Genomic DNA, 17,971 nt, shown 5'->3' with positions numbered 1-17,971 from the left:
TGCAAAAAAATTAATTGTGATCATAAAAATTAATCACGATTAATTGCAGTTTTAATTGCACTGCTAAACAGAATACTAATTGAAATTTATTAATTGTTTTTGAATGTATTTCTACATTTTCAAATATATTTATTTCAGTTAGACAGTACTCACTTTATATTTTTTATTCCACATATTTTCACTGTAAAAGTGATAAAAGAAATAGTATTTTTCAATTCACCTAATAAAAGTACAGTATTGCAATCTCCTGTAAGTTCAACTTTCATGACAAAATGTAGAACTATGTAAAAATTATCTCTCTCTCTCTCTCTCTCTCTATATATATATCTATATCTGCACTCAAAAACAAAACAATGTAAAACTTTAAAACCTACAAGTCCACTCAGTCCTACTTCTTGTTCAGCCAATCACTCAGACAAACAAGTTTGTTTACATTTACGGGCAATAATATCACCTGAAAGTGAGAACAGGCATTCACATGGCACTGTTGTAGCTGGTGTCACAAGATATTTACATGCCGGATGCGCTAAAGATTCATATGTCCCTTCATGCCTCAACCACTATTCCAGAGGACATACATCCATGCGGATGACGGGTTCTGCTCGATAATGATCCAAAGTAGTGTGGCCCAATGCATGTTCATTTTCATCATCTGAGTCAGACGCCATCAGCAGAAGGTTGATTTTTTGTGGGGGAGGGGAAGGGGGAAGGTTCGGGTTCTGTAGTTTCCGCATTGGAGTGTTGCTCTTTTAAGACTTCTGAAAGCATGCTCCAGACTTAGTCCCTCTCAGATTTTGGAAGGCACTTCAGATTCTTAAACCTTGTGTCGAGTGCTGTAGCTATCTTTAGAAATCTCATGTTGGTACCTTCTTTGCATTTTGTCAAATCTGCAGTGAAAGTGTTCTTGAAATGAACAACATGTGCTAGGTCATCATCTGAGACTGTTATAACATGAAATATATGGGAAATTGTTGGTAAAACTGTTCATTCACAAATTTCATTAACACAATTTTTTTAATGAGCGTCATCAGCATGGAAGCATGTCCTCTGGAATGTGGTTGAAGCGTGAAGAGGCATATCTGGCATGTAAATACCTTGCAATGCCGGCTACAAAAGTGCCATGTGAAGGCAACATCATCTCCATAAATGTAAACAAACTAGTTTGTTTTAGCAATTGGCTGAACAAGAAGTACGACATTTGTAAATTGCCTTTTCAAGATAAAGAGATCGCACTACAGTACTTGTATGAGCTGAACTGAAAAATGCTATTTCTTTTATCACTTTTACAGTGCAAATATTTGGAATAAAAAATAATAAAATAAAGTGAGCACTGTACACTTTGTATTCTGTGTTGTAATTAAATATATTTGAAAATGTAGAAAGACATCCAAAAATATATAGTAAATTTCAATCAGTACTCTATTGTTTAGCAGTGTGATTAAAACTGCGATTAATCATGATAAATTTTTAAAATCACGATTAATTTTTTTTTAGTTAATCGCAATTAAATCAACAGCCCTACTTTTAATACATGCAGTAGTTTGAAGAGCAGTCACTATTTTAATTAATTCAGCTTTTCACTCCCAAGAAACTTGGAGAAAGGATCATTTAGTAGAGCCTTTCCAAATGTGTTTATTGACGGCTGTATAGTAAGAGTGTGGTATCATAAATGTCAGTCAGATGTATCTCACTCAACCATTAGGCACCGTTTGATTTCCAACTGAAATTAAAGGGAGAGACCCCATCTTATGAAGATAATTATTACACATCTACCTCGATATAATGCTGTGCTCGGGAGCCAAAAAATCTTACTGCGTTATATTGAACTTGCTTTGATCCACCGGAGTGCGCAGCCCCGCCCCCCGGAGCACTGCTTTACCGCGTTATATCCGAATTAGTGTTATATCAGGTCGCGTTATATCGAGGCAGAGGTGTACTATTGATTTTTGTAAGTTTTTGAATTAAGAGTCTGGGAGCCTCCTTTAAAAAAAGACCAATCAGATGCCTTTTGTTTTCTCCTCTATAAATGAGGTGATCATGTATATTTATGAATATTTTTGAGGAATTGATGTCCTTACAATTTCTGATTACTTTCTGGGTTCTCCCAAGACAATTTTGCTCTTTCCTATTGAGTCACCATTATTTACAGGTTTGTGATCATACAGTGAAATCATTCAAGCAGCAACAACTGAGGTATATAACATTAATGTTGGATCAGTGTACTGGGAGAAGCTGATACTGCAGGGCCATGGGTTGCGTATTGTTAAGCTTAAAAAAAAAAATAAAAAAAATAAGGATATGATGGTAGTCCAGTTCCAATCATTGTGAACAGAGCATTTATAAACAGTTAATGCTCTCTGTATTAATTGCATTGCTGGATGCTCAGGATTCAATTCAGACTGTATCCATTTACCCAAACCTAAACCTCAATGAGTGGTTTGAATGAAGGTTAGAAAGCAGGTAATTTTTAATAAAGTTGATTTTGTTCTGGAGATTTTAATGGAATTAAAACAGAGGGCATACTAATGATTGAGATAAGCAAAAAGCGGTTGTATGCTGCATAGGGTATATTTAGGGGGACAGGGGTATTTCTCCCCCTCTCAGAACTAATACAGTTAATTGTTTGCCTATTTTTTAAAAAGCAGGTAAATTGCTCCCCTTCGGATCTCCTTCTACAGTGATACAGTGAAACTCATGGCATAAAGTTAGTATAAAAGGTAACATTTTAAGGACATCTGCATGCATTCAAGCCTTGTATGCATGTGATAAAAATAAGTAATGTATAGGCAGACATCAACAGGGACATTTGCCAGCTATTTGTTCATTTGTATCTTATAACAGTATTAAAATGTTACTTGTTTGCAGCTATCTAGTCCTAAACATAACTTATCTATGTAACCATGTGTTTCCAACTAATGTTAGTCTCAGCCACCTTCCCCTCTGTACTCTCCACTTCTTTGTTACAGTAAGTGCTTAGCATAATGTGGACTTGATCCCAACTGAAGGTTTCTGAACATAACTGTAATATAAATAATTAAGAATCACCATCTTTTGATACTAAACTAGCACAGGATAGTATGCTGTATTTCACTGATGAGCACAACAGATTCTCCTCTCTTTTCTCACTGTCAAGGCCAATCAGTTGAACACAGCCAACAGTCTTTGTAGTACCAGAATTACTAACCACAGTATTTAATGACTCATGAATTAAGTTATAAAATATTGTAGTAGCTCAGTTGTTTCTCCGTTCTACAGAGTTCCCTATCATCCAATCCACCTACAGTGTGTTACCACACTTCAAGCTTTCAACACTTCCATTGCTACTCTATTCTGTATGTCCACTTTATAAATGTTCTCTTTACTCTGTTTTATATATTTCTCATTTTGTAGAGAAGAACTGCAGTGTTATGGAAATATCAGTTTTGACTTTGGTGAAAATAAACTCCATTTCAAGGGGATTTAGGGAGGAGAGAATCCTGATGACTAGGGCTCAATCTTCAATACATTATATTCGCTTTGCTCTGAAAGCAGAAAGCTGTAAACTAAAGGAGGAAGTCCATTAAAACAGAAGAAACTTTCACAAGAGCTGGACTTAGGCCTGTGATTATTTTTAATCTTAAGAGTGACTTCAGTTATCTAATCATTCGCCACTCATTTCGTTGAGTCAGCTTTCCCTTTGTTTCTACACAAAGAAACACCCCTCCTCCCACACACACACATACACAGGTAACCCACCCTCCAAACAACTAATCAAACAAAACACCTTAAAAGCAAGATGGGGGGGAGAGGGAGGAGAAAGAGAGGGAAGAACAAGAGAACATATACAAAAACAATTCTTATTGGTATACCTGTTTTTAGAAAGCTAAGAGGTGCTCAAGTGTTATGGGGATGGGGATCATAAGAACCTATAAAAACAGTATCAAACCAACCAGAAGCCTCTCACATATCAATTCCTAATGGATACATGTGTTATGTACAGTTCAGACCAAAAATGTAGCAGTTAATGAACTCATGAAAATGCAACCACTCAAAACTAAGGCTACGTTTTAGTCATGGGTATTTTTAGTAAAAGTCAAGGACAGGTCACAGGCAGTAAACAAAAATTCACGGCCCATGACTTGTACTATATATCCCTGACTAATCTTGGGTGCTCTGGAGTAGGGTGGCGGGGTGGCCCAGGGGTGCTGCAGGTGCTTGTGGGGGGAGGGGCTGGCAGCTCCCATTGGCTGGGAACCGCAGACAATGGTAGCTGCAGGGCCACCACAAGTGGGCGGAGGCAGCGTGTGAAGCTGCCTGGCCGCACCTCCGCCTAGGAGCTGAAGGAGGAACATGTCACCGCTCCCTGAGGTGAACACCGCCCGGAGCCCTCACTCCCTCCCATGCCCCAACCCCCTGCCCCAGCCCTGAGCCCCCTCTATATCCAAACTCCTGCTGCTGGGGGGGATGGGGGGAAGAGGGGAAGAAGGGGGCGTAGTGGTGGCCCGAGACTGTTCCAGCAGCGGCCGGTGCAGCTGGCCCAGTTGCTGCCTGAGCTGCTCAGGCGGCGCCCAGGCCAGCTGCACCGGCCACTGCAGAAGTAACAGAGATCCTGAAAAGTCACGGAATCCATGACTTCTGTCCCTCTGTGATGAACTCGCAGCCTTACCCATAGCCATATTAATATCTTAAGTTTTCGCAGCACCTTTCATTCTAAAGAACGCAAAAGTTCTTTACAAGCTACATAAACAAGCCATTTTACCTACCATAAAAATATAGCCAATTCCAATGCGCAAGGAAATAATTGTTTACAGTTCATAGGAACAGTATATGGCAAGAGAACATGAACTCAGTTTAGTCTGTAGGAAAAACACAATTACCTAAAATAGCATTTGTCATAAGAACATAAGAATGGCCATACTGGATCAGACCAATGGTCCATCTAACCCAGGATTCTGTCTTCTGAGAGTGGCCAGTGAGAGATGCTTCAGAGGGAACAAACAGACTAGGGCAATTATCAAGTGATCTATCCAGTCATCCAGTCTCATCTCCTGGTATTCAGAGGTTTAAGGACACCCAGAGCATAAGGCAGCATCCCTGATCATCTTGGCAAATATCCAATAATAGATCTATCCTTGAACTTATTCAATTATTTTTTGAACCCAGTTAAACTTTTGGCTTTCACAACATCTTCTGGCAATGAGTTCCACAGGCTGACTGTGCATTGTGTGAACAGGGCCGGCTCCAGGCACCAGCCTGGCAAGCAGGTGCTTGGGGCGGCCTCTCCGGGGAGGGGCAGCACGTCCAGCTATTTGGCAGACGGTCCCTCACTCCTGCTCGGAGCGAAGGACCTCCCGCCGAATTGCTGCCGCAGATCGCGATCATGATCGCGGCTTTTTTTTTTTGGCTGCTTGGGGTGGCCAAAACCCTGGAGCTGGCCCTGTGTGTGAAGTAGTACTTCCTCATATTTGTTTTAAACCTGCTGCCTATCAATGGGTGACCTTGGTAACTGTGCTATGTGAAGGGGTAAACAACACTTTTTTACTCACTTTCTCCAAACCACTCATGATTTTAGAGACCTCTATCATATCCCCTCTTAGTCATCTTTTCTAAGCTCAACAGTCCCAATCTTTTTAACCTCTCCTAATATGGAAGCTGTTTCATACCCCTAATGATTTTTGTTGCCCTTTTCTGTACTTTTTGAGATGAGGCAATCTTTCTGACAAAACACCACTGCTGTCTGCATGTGTAAAATCAGAAGTCACTTTAACTAAAAAGTACAGTGAAGAGACAAACTCTGCCCTCAGATATACATGCATAGCTTCCAGCAAAAGTCAGGAAGTGTACGTTCATGATGAGGGCAGAATTTCACCAGAGATCCTCTGCAGGAATCTAAATTATTCTCATTTTTTTAAACATGACAATGTTAACTATGTTAAAGAAATAGAATAATACTCAAATGTAGTGTATCAAAAATCATAGGTCAGTGCCCCCTTCACTCTTTCCATCTACAGCAAGGGTATGTTAGTAAAATACCAAAAGCTCACTAAAATAAATCTGAATACTGGATGTTCACAGAAGAAAAGATTTTTCACTTCTCTTGACTGAGAGATAAAATTTAGGGAATGAGAGTCCATAAATTTGAATTTATTTCAGAGAAGTCCTATGGCCTGTTTTACACAGGAGTTCAGATCAGGTGATCATAGTGGTTCCTTCTGGCTTCAGCATATATTCATAAATATAATATCTTTAAGTACCCATTCTATGTTGTGGGAGCTCATCCTACAAGTTGTATATAAATATATTAAAAAAAAAAACAAAAAAAAAAAAAACGACTTTCCCCACATATATAAATATTCAAACCCATCCACCACTTAACTTACTACAGTCCCAAACACTTGTGGTTATAGAATCATAAAAATGTAGTGCTGGAAGGGATCTTGAGAAATCATCTCTGTGGCAGCAGGACCAAATAAACCTAGGCCATCCCTGACAAAGGTTTGTCCAACTTCTTTTAAAACCCTTCAATGATGGGAATTCCACAACCTCCCTTGAAATCCTATTCCAGAGCTTAGCTACCCTCACAGTTAGAACGTTTTTACTAATATGTAACCTAAAACTCCCTTGCTGCAGATTTAGGGCCTTAATTCTTGTCCTGCCTTCAGTGGACAGAGAGAACAATAGATCAGTCTTTTTATAACAGACTTAACATATTTGAAGACTGCTATCAGGCCCCCCCTCAATCATCTTTTCTCAAGACTAAACATGCCCAGTTGTTCCTCAAATCTTCTCTCATAGGTCAGGTTTTCAAAACCTTATCATTTTTGGAGAGAGTCCAAGGGAGACCAACAATTTGTCCATATCCTTCCTAAAATGGGGCACCCAGAACTGGACACAGTACTACAAATGAGGACTCACCAGTGCCAAGTAGTGCAGGACAATTACCTTCCGTGTCCTATATACAACACTCCTAAGTCACCCCAGAATATTAGCCTTTTTTACAGCTGCATCAAATTCAATTTGTGATCATCTATAACTTTGCAGCAGCACTACCACATAGCCAGTTATGCCCCATTATGTAGTTGTGCATTTGATTTTTATTCTTAATCAAAGTACTATGCACTTGTCTTTATTGAATTTCATCTTGTTGAATTCAGACCAATTCTCCAATTTGTCAAGATCATTTTGAATTCTAATCCTGTCCTCACAATTGCAAACACTACTTCCTTAGCTTGGTATTATCCACATATTTTATAAGCATACATTCCATTCCAAGTCATGAACAAAAATACTGAATGGTAGCGGTGCCACGACTGACCCTGCAAGACCCCACTAGATGCACCATCCCAGTTTGACAGGGAAGCATTTATAACCAGTCTAAGTGTGGTCTTTCAACCAACTGTGAATCCACCTTACAGTAATTTTATCTAGACCACATCTCCCTGCTTTGTTTAGGAGAATATCATGTGGGATTGTGTCAAAACCTTACTAAAATAAAGATACATCACATCCACTGCTTCCCCCCCATCCAATAGGCCAGTAACCCTTTCAAAGAAGGAAATTAGGTTGTTTCGGCATGAATTGTTCTTGACAAATCCATGGTGGCTATTTTTGATAATTCTATCATCCTGCAGATGCTTATAAATGGATTGTTTAACAATTTGTTCCAGTATCTTCCCAGGTACCAAAGTTAGACTGACTGATCTATAATTCCTTGGGTCCTTTAAAGATAGGCAGATACTATGTTTGCCTTTCTCCAGTCGTCTGGGACCTCATCCATCCTCCAAGAGTTCTCAAAGATCATTGCTAATGGTTCCAAGATTGCTTCAACTAATTCCCTAAGTACCCTAGGATCAATCTCAACAGGCCCTGATGACTTGAATACATCTAAACTTATCTAAATATTCTTTAGCCTGTTCTTTCCCTGCTTTGGCTTGCATTCCTTTCCCTTTGCCGTTGATATTCGTTGTGTTGAGTACCTGGGCACCGTTAACCTTTTTGGTGAAGACTGAAGAAAAACAGGCATTAAACACCTCTGTCATCTTCAGTCCAATGGCGTTTTTCACAGCTTCATAGAAGGAATTATGAGCAAGTCTAACCTCCTGCAGACCATAGGCGCTGGGATTTCACTCAATAATGTTTAGTTGAGTTGGAGCTATCAGTAACGTGTAATTGAAACTGAAGCTATGTTTCAGAAAACATCCAATCTTTATTTAAAGATTCTAAGTGATGGAGAATTTACCAAACCCTTGGTAATTTATTGCAATTACTAACGGCCCTTACCATTAAAAACTTTCATTCTTACTTCTAGCTTAAGTTTTCCATCTTCCAGACTCTTGATCTTGTTATGCCTTTGTTTGCTATACAGGTTTTTCACAAGACTCTTGTTTGCCACAAGGTCTTGGTGAATTCTAACTTGGGCGGGGGCTGGACTCAGGTTGGAGGAGTTTGGTAGCTGCTTCTGTATGGGTAGTACTTATATTTGAATGTATGGGATGGGCTCCTATAGATAGATGTATATTTTAATAAAAAAAAAATCCATCTCCCTCAATTCCCCATACATTTTCAGTTGGACAATTTATTCACTTCTTCCAACCTGAAGAGTGTGAGATATTGCTGTGCATGTTCAATCAATTGCTGCTAACTTCCAGTGTGGCAAGCAATTCCTATACATAGTTTTAAGAGTGACTTGATCTTTTGGGATGAAAGACACTATATAAATGATCAGAGGGGTAGCCGTGTTAGTCTGAATCTGTAAAAAGCAACAGAGGGTCCTGTGGCACCTTTAAGACTAACAGAAGTATTAGGAGCATAAGCTTTCGTGGGTAAGAATCTCACTTCTTGCATCTGAAGTGCCACAGGACCCTCTGTTACTATATAAATGAATTATTAATTAGTGGAACTGTTCAGGAGTGACAAAGTAGCATGCAATGTTTGGTGGGGAAGTTTGATCAGGACTGATCCAGATGGGTGAGGACAAAACAAGCCTAAAAGGCTAAACATAAGAAACACCAGCATGCTCACCTGTAACTGCTGTTGCAAATGTGTAATTTCTGCAATTCTCAGTTCTCTAGATTTGTTTGTGCTCTCAATTTCATGTCTTTGGATAGACAATCGACACCTGATATCCTGAAGCTTTCCCTCCAGCTGATGTTTTTTATCATTCTTCAGCAAGAAGAGATACATTTTGGTTACTACAATAATTCATCATGCAAATCTGGATTTTATATGTTTCTAAAACTAAAAATACTCAGTTGTAGAATAAAAACCAAGATGTAATTATGGAAACTAATCAAGACTCTGTAGTGTTTGTTACTGTGATCTTGTACTCCATTTACAATATAATCACCACTATTTTTTTCTCTTAAATACAAGTTTTTTGGAAATGGTTGGTCATATATAGTAAATACTTAAACCTACGACATTTTAAAAATATCTTCACTTACTAGAGCTTCCAACTCAAATTCTAAAGTCTTCTTCTTTGCCTTCAGCACAACTATGTCCTCTTGTTCTTTGTTTCTTTGATTTAGTAGTTCTTGCCGACGATTACGCTCCCACTCAAGTTGTCTTTGCCTTTCAAGTTCCCTTTTTGCAGCCTATAGTATGTAAAAAAACAATTACTGTTGAAATGTCCAGTTTGTGAATCTACCCTACTCCCTCATTAGAATAGTTCTAGTATAGTGTACACTGAAAGCATTAATATATGCCCCTGTTCAACAAAGTACTTAAGTATATGCCTAGCTTTAACAACAAGAGAATAATCCCACTGCTTAAAGTTAGGCAACTTGGTCAACTGAGGCCACAATCAGCAAAGGTACTACTTTTGAAATATATATACACACTTCTTCCATTTTAATAAATTAACTAACATTTGACATTTCAATAAACTCTGAATAATCACACACTTAATTTCTCAAACACATATGGGAATAGAAAGTCAAGTGCTGCTCCATTAAATTTTAAAAACAGTTAAAGTCTGGTTAAAGTCTGGTGATTTCAAAACACAGCAGCTCTTCCTAAGCTTGCCATTGAATTTTTTCTTCACCTAATGTACTGACTGCATCAGAAGCATTAAGAATTTCCAACCCCAAGCAGAAGTCTTTGCTCCTTCATCGAAAGCAAGATCACTTCACGTTGCAAAAAGTTTTAAGGTCAAGAACACTTTGTGCTACACCTAACTGTCTGATCCATTCAGTAGAATGGGAGACATTTCACAAGAAACATCCTAGATTTAGGTAAAGTTGTCTGTATGTACTTCCAGGAAACTTGAAACTGAAGTCTGTTCCTTAACTGTAGCAGGAAAAATAGTTTACTAATAAACCAATTAGTTTCTAAGGAATTATACACAAGTAAAGACTTTTATAGTAAAGAAAGTATGGTAAAATACTTGCCAGCATACTTTTTTCGGTTTTGTTCAGATCAAAAGACAATTTTCAGAGACACTACTACCTCTGTATCCATTTACCTCACGCCTTTCTATTTCTTTCCGCCTTTCTTCTTCTCGTTGACGTTCCAATTCACGTTGTTTTTCTAATTGCTTTTCTAGCTCCAGTTGTCTTTTACGTTCTTGCTCCTGCCGTTCGCGTTCTTTCCTTTCCTGCTCTGCCCGTTCCAGTTGTGCTAGCCGCTCTTGCTCTTTGCGCTGCTGCTCCAGAAGGGCCTGCCTCCGCTTTTCAAGCTCCAGATTGCCACGTTCAAAGTTCTCACGTTTTTTATCTTCAAATGTAACTTTAACACAAGAAAATGTGAATGGTGAAATTAAGCTTTGCTTTGTCTAAAACAAAAACAAAAAAACCACCACCACCAAACAAAAGGACTATGAAAACAGATTGGTGAACCAAGAACAGTTTGCTACATGAAACGAGTGTCCAACAGTATTCCAACCTCGTTCTCAACTACTGATAAGCAGAACTGTAATGGATACTTCTTGATGTTGTCACTGGCACTTATATTGCCATCTCCACCAAAGCCTTCATCCTTACTTGAAGGATGAATTCCAGGCCTACCTTTTGGGCTCCTGTGTACCACAAAGCCCAGCTTCTATCCAGATGTGTATACTGGAGTTTAGGCAGTCCATTCCCCCAATCTTGCATACTTTAGGATTTGGAGTCCCTCAACATATGTGAATTGTATACTATTAAGTGTGTGTTGTTCACTGAGAACCAAAAGTCCAAGTCTTAGTCTAGTAAAAGCTCTGACTTTCCTAGTAGATTAGAAACCACTGCCATGTAACATCACTGAGGTGGAAGCTAACTTACTACAAAGCCAAAAGAGTGCAGGCTATGGTTCATTAATTTATTGAGAAAACTTCTGAAAAATTGTCCAATTGAATCCACGCAGTGAAGAGCACAATTCTTAAACTACTGTGCTCACCTTGAGCCTCACATTTAATCACTTAATATATTCACTGATTATCATTTTATTTACAGCACTTCGTTTATGATAGAGCAGACACAGAAAGAGGTAAGTTAAGTTTGAGACGCAGTATAACAGCTTAAGAGCAATTTAACTGCAGTTACAAAGGTATCTTTTCTGTGAGCAGCATACTGCATGATTTCAAGATATTTTTCTGATAAAACAACACTAAGACATGAGTGAAAATACGACACCAAGCTTTGGCTGAGTTTCAGTCACTAATTGCCTCAGGGTTAGGTCCGTGATAAAGTAACAACACATCCCACACAAGACATCAGTTTGAGGATTCAATTTAGATCTCACTTCAGGATTGGCACTGCCTAGAGGCACTGCACAGAAAGCCTGTTGAGAGGGCGGCAATACCTCACATCATTCTACCAGGGCCACCATCTTCCTGCTACAAAGGGGTATAGAGTAGATTCATTGAGGTAATTTAGCTGAGTCTAGTCCTCCTTTGCCAGAGGGGCATTCGGGCAGATGTGCAGTTCATAGTGAAGAAAACGGAGTACACTTTTGATGGGTGGAAACAAGTTTTGTTTCTCTAGTTCTCTGAAAAAAATGCAGTGAACATTTCAACTGGAAATATGCTCTAAAAACTCATCATGCGGGATAAGCCCAGCTGGCTGCTGGTTGTTACTATTGCTTCACACCAACAATTAAGTATCAACGTAATAAGCCAAGAATTCCTCGATAAAGTTTTAGAGGTTTTAATATCAGAAGCCATTTTGTTAATGTTCAGAAAACCTGATATCTTCTTAAACAGAACTGATTAAAAGTGTATAAAACCATAAAGTACATAGATTACAATGAAACAGACCTGTATATATACACCATGGTCCTGATCCTCCACACAGGCCAAAATGCACTCGGCGCAAGTCGGGGGTGAGGGTCAAAAGCAACATTATACCACTATTGCAGTAGCCCCAGTCTTGGCCTACCAGCCATCAGGGCAAGACAAAGCAGCGCGAAAGCTGTTCCTGTGTCTGCTGCCAATGGCTCACAGAGGCCATTTCAGAAACTGGGAATCAGCTGGACACAGCAACATCTCAGCCATGCTTCTTGCTTCACAATGTAACCATAACAAAAAAATCTTCATGTTATTAATATATGTGAACAGCTGATATGTTCTATCCTGATAAAGCAGAAAGCACTATCTAAACTTACACTCACTCACCTGAAGAAGAGTTCTGTGTAGCTCAAGAGTTTGTCTCTGACCAACATAAGTTGGTCCAATAAAAGATATTACCTCACCCAGCTCGTCTCTGATATCCTGGGACCAACACAGCTACAACACTACTGCAAACTCACTTACCTGGCAATTTCTTTTCCAATTGTTGCTGTTCTTCTTCCAACACTGGTTCTTCCGGCAACCTTTGGTCTACAGATACTGAGCTTATCACAGAGATGCCACTGCCAGAGCGTACTCTTCTGCCAATTAAAAATAGTTATAAATTGTGTAAACCACTTATGGCCAAAATGTTTGACAACTATCGTCTAGGCAAGAGCTCAAGAAGCAAGGAGATACAGGAGCTCAAATTTAATTAAAAAAAAACATTGTGTGCAGTAAGTTATGAATCACTATGTGTAAGATTAAATTTCAAGTTCCTGAGACAGTGAACATATGTAAAGGTGTCTTCTCACTGCAATTTTGCCTTGGAAAAGGAAAATGGAAAAAGAAGTAGGGTGACTCAGCGTCTGGAATCCATAAATACTTACTGGACCAAAAGCCAGAATTTACTACAATAGAAGTTCAGGCCAAGTTTTGAATTCTCACACATCTCCTTGTGGTGCAGTCAAAGGGAGGATAATATTGGGTAGCTGAATTACAATAGATTTTAGTTCAAATTGCTTTAGTTCTCACTTTATTTTCCTAAAATTCACTTAAATACTCTTAAAGTCACTTCTTGTGATGGAGAGTCTTCATTTGCCAGTAACAAATAATAAAAGCTACAGCAGACATTTCCCCAGTGAGAAAGTATTGCATGCCATCTGTGCAATGCAAAGATAATGGGATAAGTAGCAGCTTTTTCTAGCCCCTTGTCCTTGACTTCCACACAACTGAACAGAAAGATCAAAATAGGTTTCCCAAACAAAACCAAGATTAAGTAGTTTAGGAATGAAATAGCACAATTTATAACCATTTTACCTAAATGAAGGTGGAATATATTCTGGAGGCAGTACAGGTGGCAATGGTTGGCCAGACATGGCCACATCAATTAAGTGCATAGCCAGAATAAACTCTTCTGCTGTAAGTTTTCCATCTTGGTCAATATCCGAAAGATTCCTGTTTAATGAAAAGACCCAATAAATCAGTTTTTAAATAATTTTAAATTCAAATACTCATTAAGTGGCATGGTTTCTATATTATCAATTCACAAGTGATTCATTTTTTCTTATTTCTATTGTTAGACAATTGACAACAATTTTCCCCCATTTAAGTTTAAAATCTCTTATGGCTGGACTGAAATCAAGTGTACCACCCCTCTTCCCTCAATTTATAATCTCTGCATCCACATTTGCTCCATGGTTTCTACTCCTCCAGGCCTAGAATTACCGGTGCACCCACTACAAGAAGCAAGATTGGCAGGTGGAGTCTTGTTCCTCCCACAAATATCCACTGCACAATGCAGTGCAGGCAGGGTCAAATTGGACTCGTTTATGGTGGTTTGGCACACCTACAGTTTTTCTTGGAGGCTGCTACCATGTTCTTGGAATTTAAGCTTTCATTTAAAAGAAGTTAAGATCCAGCACTGACAAATGCAAAGAAAACTTGAATGTTAACCAAGTATAAACCAAGGCAACGATGTCTGATGATGGTCTAAACCAGTTCTGACACATGTGTGAAATGTCTTTATTCGTATTAAGAGTTTAAATTTTCATCATTAGATTTCAGAGTTTTAGCTTCCTTAGTTATTGGATGCTGATTCAAAGCATTCAGCCAAGGCTCATATTCCAGAGATCTTTGAGAATGGAGTGTTTTGGACATATCAAGTGTATAAGGCTTTATTTGTGGGCAGAATTTAGAACCCTACTAACCTATTCCTTCCCCCCTCCCCCCCAACCCCCACAGCACCATTGATCCAGGTCTGTGCCACTGATCTCCTTAGTGGGGCCATCCCCAACATGGGCTCACAAACCTGCCTCCTGCACGCAACCACACTGGTTCTACTTCCAGAGAATAAGCCTCAGGGAAGTGAGCAAGATCACCCCTCTCATGGAGTGCAACTCTCTCCTTTCATCTATGGGTGCTCCCCTGTAGGTGCAGCAGCGCCCCCTGCGCCTGGGATTAGAGATCTTCATCAGCAGTGCCCTTTGGATTGCACATGCACACCTCCCTGTCTCACACCATGGGCGGGACATACATACATACATACACACACATACATATATATCTATCCCGCTCATGGGTGTGTGTGTGTGTGTGTGTGCGCGCGCGGCCCAACTGCCCCTAAGTTCCTTCTTTGTTGCAGAGCTTATCTTTCAGCTCTGAAGCAAAGGGGAGGAGGATGGGGAGTGGAGCACCCACAGGGACACATCTCAAAGAAGTTCAATTACTGCACGGTTGGTAGCCGTCTCTTCAAGTGATGTTGCTATGGGTGGAGGGGATTATAAAGCAGTACCCCCAGTGCTCTACTGTAGGTGATTATAAAGCAATACCCCAAGTTGGAAAGCTGGAGCTTTGAAGCTGCATTTACTGGGGATGATAGGACAGTGTGTCCTAGCAGAGTATCTGATGTGACATCCTGAGTAATGGTGTAGTGATGGCTAAAAGCGTCCGCTGATGTGCATGTGGCTGCTTTGCAAATATCAGCAATCAGGACATTGTTAAGAAAGGTGACTGAGGTGGAAAGTGAGCGAGTGGAATGTGCTCTAGTTCTAGGGGGAGGTTATCGATTGTGTAGTGAGTAGGAAAGATGTATACACTGTGAAATCCACTTGGAAAGGCATTGCTTTGAAATGACTGCACCTTTAGATCTTTTGGCCATTGGGAGGAATAAGCGTGGTGATTTCCTGAAAGGTTTAGTTCTGTCCTGATAGAAAGCTAATGCTCATCTGATGTCCAGGATGTAAAATGTTGCCTCCTGTTGGTTGCTTGTGTCATTGGAAAGAAGCAGGGAAGGTGGATAGGTTGGTTTAGATGGAAAGTGGATGGTACCTCAGGTAAAAATTTTGTATGTGGGCATAGCGTAACCTTGTCTTTATGAAAAATCATGTATGGTGGGTATGCCATAAGTGCTCCAATTTCACCAATCCACCGGCAGAGGTGATAACAAAAAATACTGTTCTTGTATGATAACTGAACATAGAAGCAAGTTGCCATTGGTTCGAATGGAGGTCTAGTGACAAGAGTCCCAGGCTGGGGTTGGATCCCATACGTGAGGGTAAAGATTTTGGAGGCCCTTCAGGAATCGTTTAATGAGCGGGTGGGTGAAGATGGAGTGGCTATCTATCTTGCAGTGAAAGGTTGTGATGGCTGCCAAATACACACGTATGGAGCTCATGGACAACGCAAATCTTTTAAAGGTATAAAACATAGTCCAAGATAAGTGGTAATGGAGTGCTTAGTGCCTCAACCTGATGGGAGGCACACCAGGATTGGATTCTAGTCCATTTGTGGAGGTAAGTGCCTCTAGTTATATCACGCCTGCTGTTCGAAAATACATTTAACTGCTTCCAAAGAGGTTATTTCTGAATCCCAGCACCATGGAGGAGCCATGTGTTCAGGTGGAGTAGCTGTGGATTGGGATGGAGGATGCAACCCTCATCCTGTAAAAGAAGTCACGGAGTTGGACAGATAGTGGTTGGAGGGCATACTGTCATGCAAATGAGGTAAGTATACCAGATCTGGGGTGGCCATGTTGGAGCTATATGCATGACTCTGGCTCTGTCCCCTTGGTTCTTGTGGAGTACTCTGAACAGAAGGGGGAAGGGAAGGAAGGCAGAGTACCAGTGTATCCCATGTGATAAGGAAGGCATGTTCCAGGAATCCGCATCCTCGACCCACTCTTGAGCAAAACTAAGGGCAGTGGGAATTCGCCAGTGTGGCCAAGAGGCCTATGGAGGGTAATCCCCAGCTGTTGAGGATATGCTGAAGGACTCCCGTATCTTGTTCTCATGTGTGATTGTGGGAGAATCTCCTGCTCAGTGAGCCTGCAGTGGTGTTCTGGTGTCCAGGGAGATATACAGCTAAGATGGCAATACAGTGTTGGATACACCAGTTCCATAATTTCAGTGCCTCTGAGAGTAGAGTGAGATCTCACTCAACCTTGCCTGTTGATGTAGAACATGCAGGCCATATTGTTAGTCATGACTCTGATAGCACATCACACTATCAGTGGGAAAAAACATCAGCAGGTTATTGCAGACTGCTCATAACTCTAGGACGTTGATGTGTAGGGTAGATTCGGTTAAGGACCATCTGTCCTGCACTGTGTGAATGTGAAGGTGTGCTCCCCAATCAATTAAGGAGTCGGTTGTTAGAATCATGGACGGTGCTGGTTAAAGGAAAAGGACCCCAACACAAACGTTTTTGATCTGTGTCCACCAAACTAGTTAGTCCTTGACCTTCATAGGTATAGATAGGAGTTTGTGAAGGATGCGTTTGTGAGGTACATAGACTATGTAGCTATGCCTGGAGACATAACATGTGCATACTTTACCATGAAGGCAGCTGCTGCCATGTGGCCAAGTAGTTGGCGACATGCCCTGGCTGAGATCTGGGGACAGGTTCTCACCGTGAATACAAGATTGACTATAACTGAAAATCTGAGAGCTGGGAGGAAGGCACTGGCTTGTATGGCATCCAATTGTGCCTCAATAAACTCCAGGTGTTGCACCAATGTTAGTGTAGATTTCTCCAGGTTTATGCAAAGCCCGAAGCTCGAGAAAAGGTCCATTGTCACTCCGACATTGTGAAGAGCATCTGTTTTGGATGGGGTTTTGAGGAGGCAGTCATCTAAGTATGGAAAGACGACAACGCCTTCTTTGTGTAGGTAGACAGCCACTACCGCAAGGACTTTGGAGAACACACAAGGGGCTGTCAAGGGTTTGAAGAGCAGTACTTTGTATTGCTAGTGATCAGTAAGACTACGATTTAGTCACAGGTATTTTTAGTAAAAGTCATGGACAGGTCACAGGCAATAAAAAAAATTCATGGCCTGTGACCTGTCCATGACTTTTACTAAAAATACCTGTGACTAAATCTTGGGGAGTGTGAGGTGGCGCGTGAGGGAGGAGATGCTGCTGCTGGGGCGTGCCTAGGGCCAGCAGCACCGCTGCCAGGGCTAGCAAACCGTGGCTATTCCAGCCACCCCAGGACCACTGCCAGGGGCCAGCCGAGCAGCAGCCTGTGTGGCTATCCCTAGGGCCACCTGAGCAGCTGGTCCCAGAGCCAGCTACTTGAGTGGCCCTGGGGTTAGCCACACTGGCCACTGCAGAAGTCATGGAGGTCATGGAAAGTCACGGAACCAGTGACTTCCGTGACAGACACGGAGCCCTAGTGATCAGTCCTCAGGATGAATCTGAGAAAGCGGGTGTGGGCAGGGTATATCGTGATGTGAAAGTATGAATCTTGAGGTTG

General features: G+C 40.7%; 1 protein-coding gene across 8 annotated transcripts in view; it reads right to left on the bottom strand.

Moving 5' to 3' along the window:
- Window positions 1-17,971, bottom strand: part of ITSN1 (intersectin 1) — a 209,889-nt gene that overhangs the window by 108,585 nt on the left and 83,333 nt on the right. For all 8 annotated transcript variants that reach the window (XM_054048532.1, XM_054048525.1, XM_054048540.1 and 5 more), the window contains 5 exons: window positions 13,538-13,675; window positions 12,704-12,819; window positions 10,442-10,704; window positions 9,423-9,572; window positions 9,001-9,141 (listed from right to left, as the gene is read on the bottom strand). In XM_054048532.1, coding sequence (XP_053904507.1) covers window positions 9,001-9,141; window positions 9,423-9,572; window positions 10,442-10,704; window positions 12,704-12,819; window positions 13,538-13,675 — 808 coding nt within the window. The remainder of the gene's footprint in view (window positions 1-9,000; window positions 9,142-9,422; window positions 9,573-10,441; window positions 10,705-12,703; window positions 12,820-13,537; window positions 13,676-17,971) is intronic.

The sequence above is a fragment of the Malaclemys terrapin genome, chromosome 1 (assembly GCF_027887155.1).
Source record: "Malaclemys terrapin pileata isolate rMalTer1 chromosome 1, rMalTer1.hap1, whole genome shotgun sequence".
NCBI lineage: Eukaryota > Metazoa > Chordata > Testudines > Emydidae > Malaclemys > Malaclemys terrapin.
The sequence above is the reverse complement of the archived record's forward strand: the minus strand, read 5'-3'. Positions and strand labels throughout refer to the sequence as shown.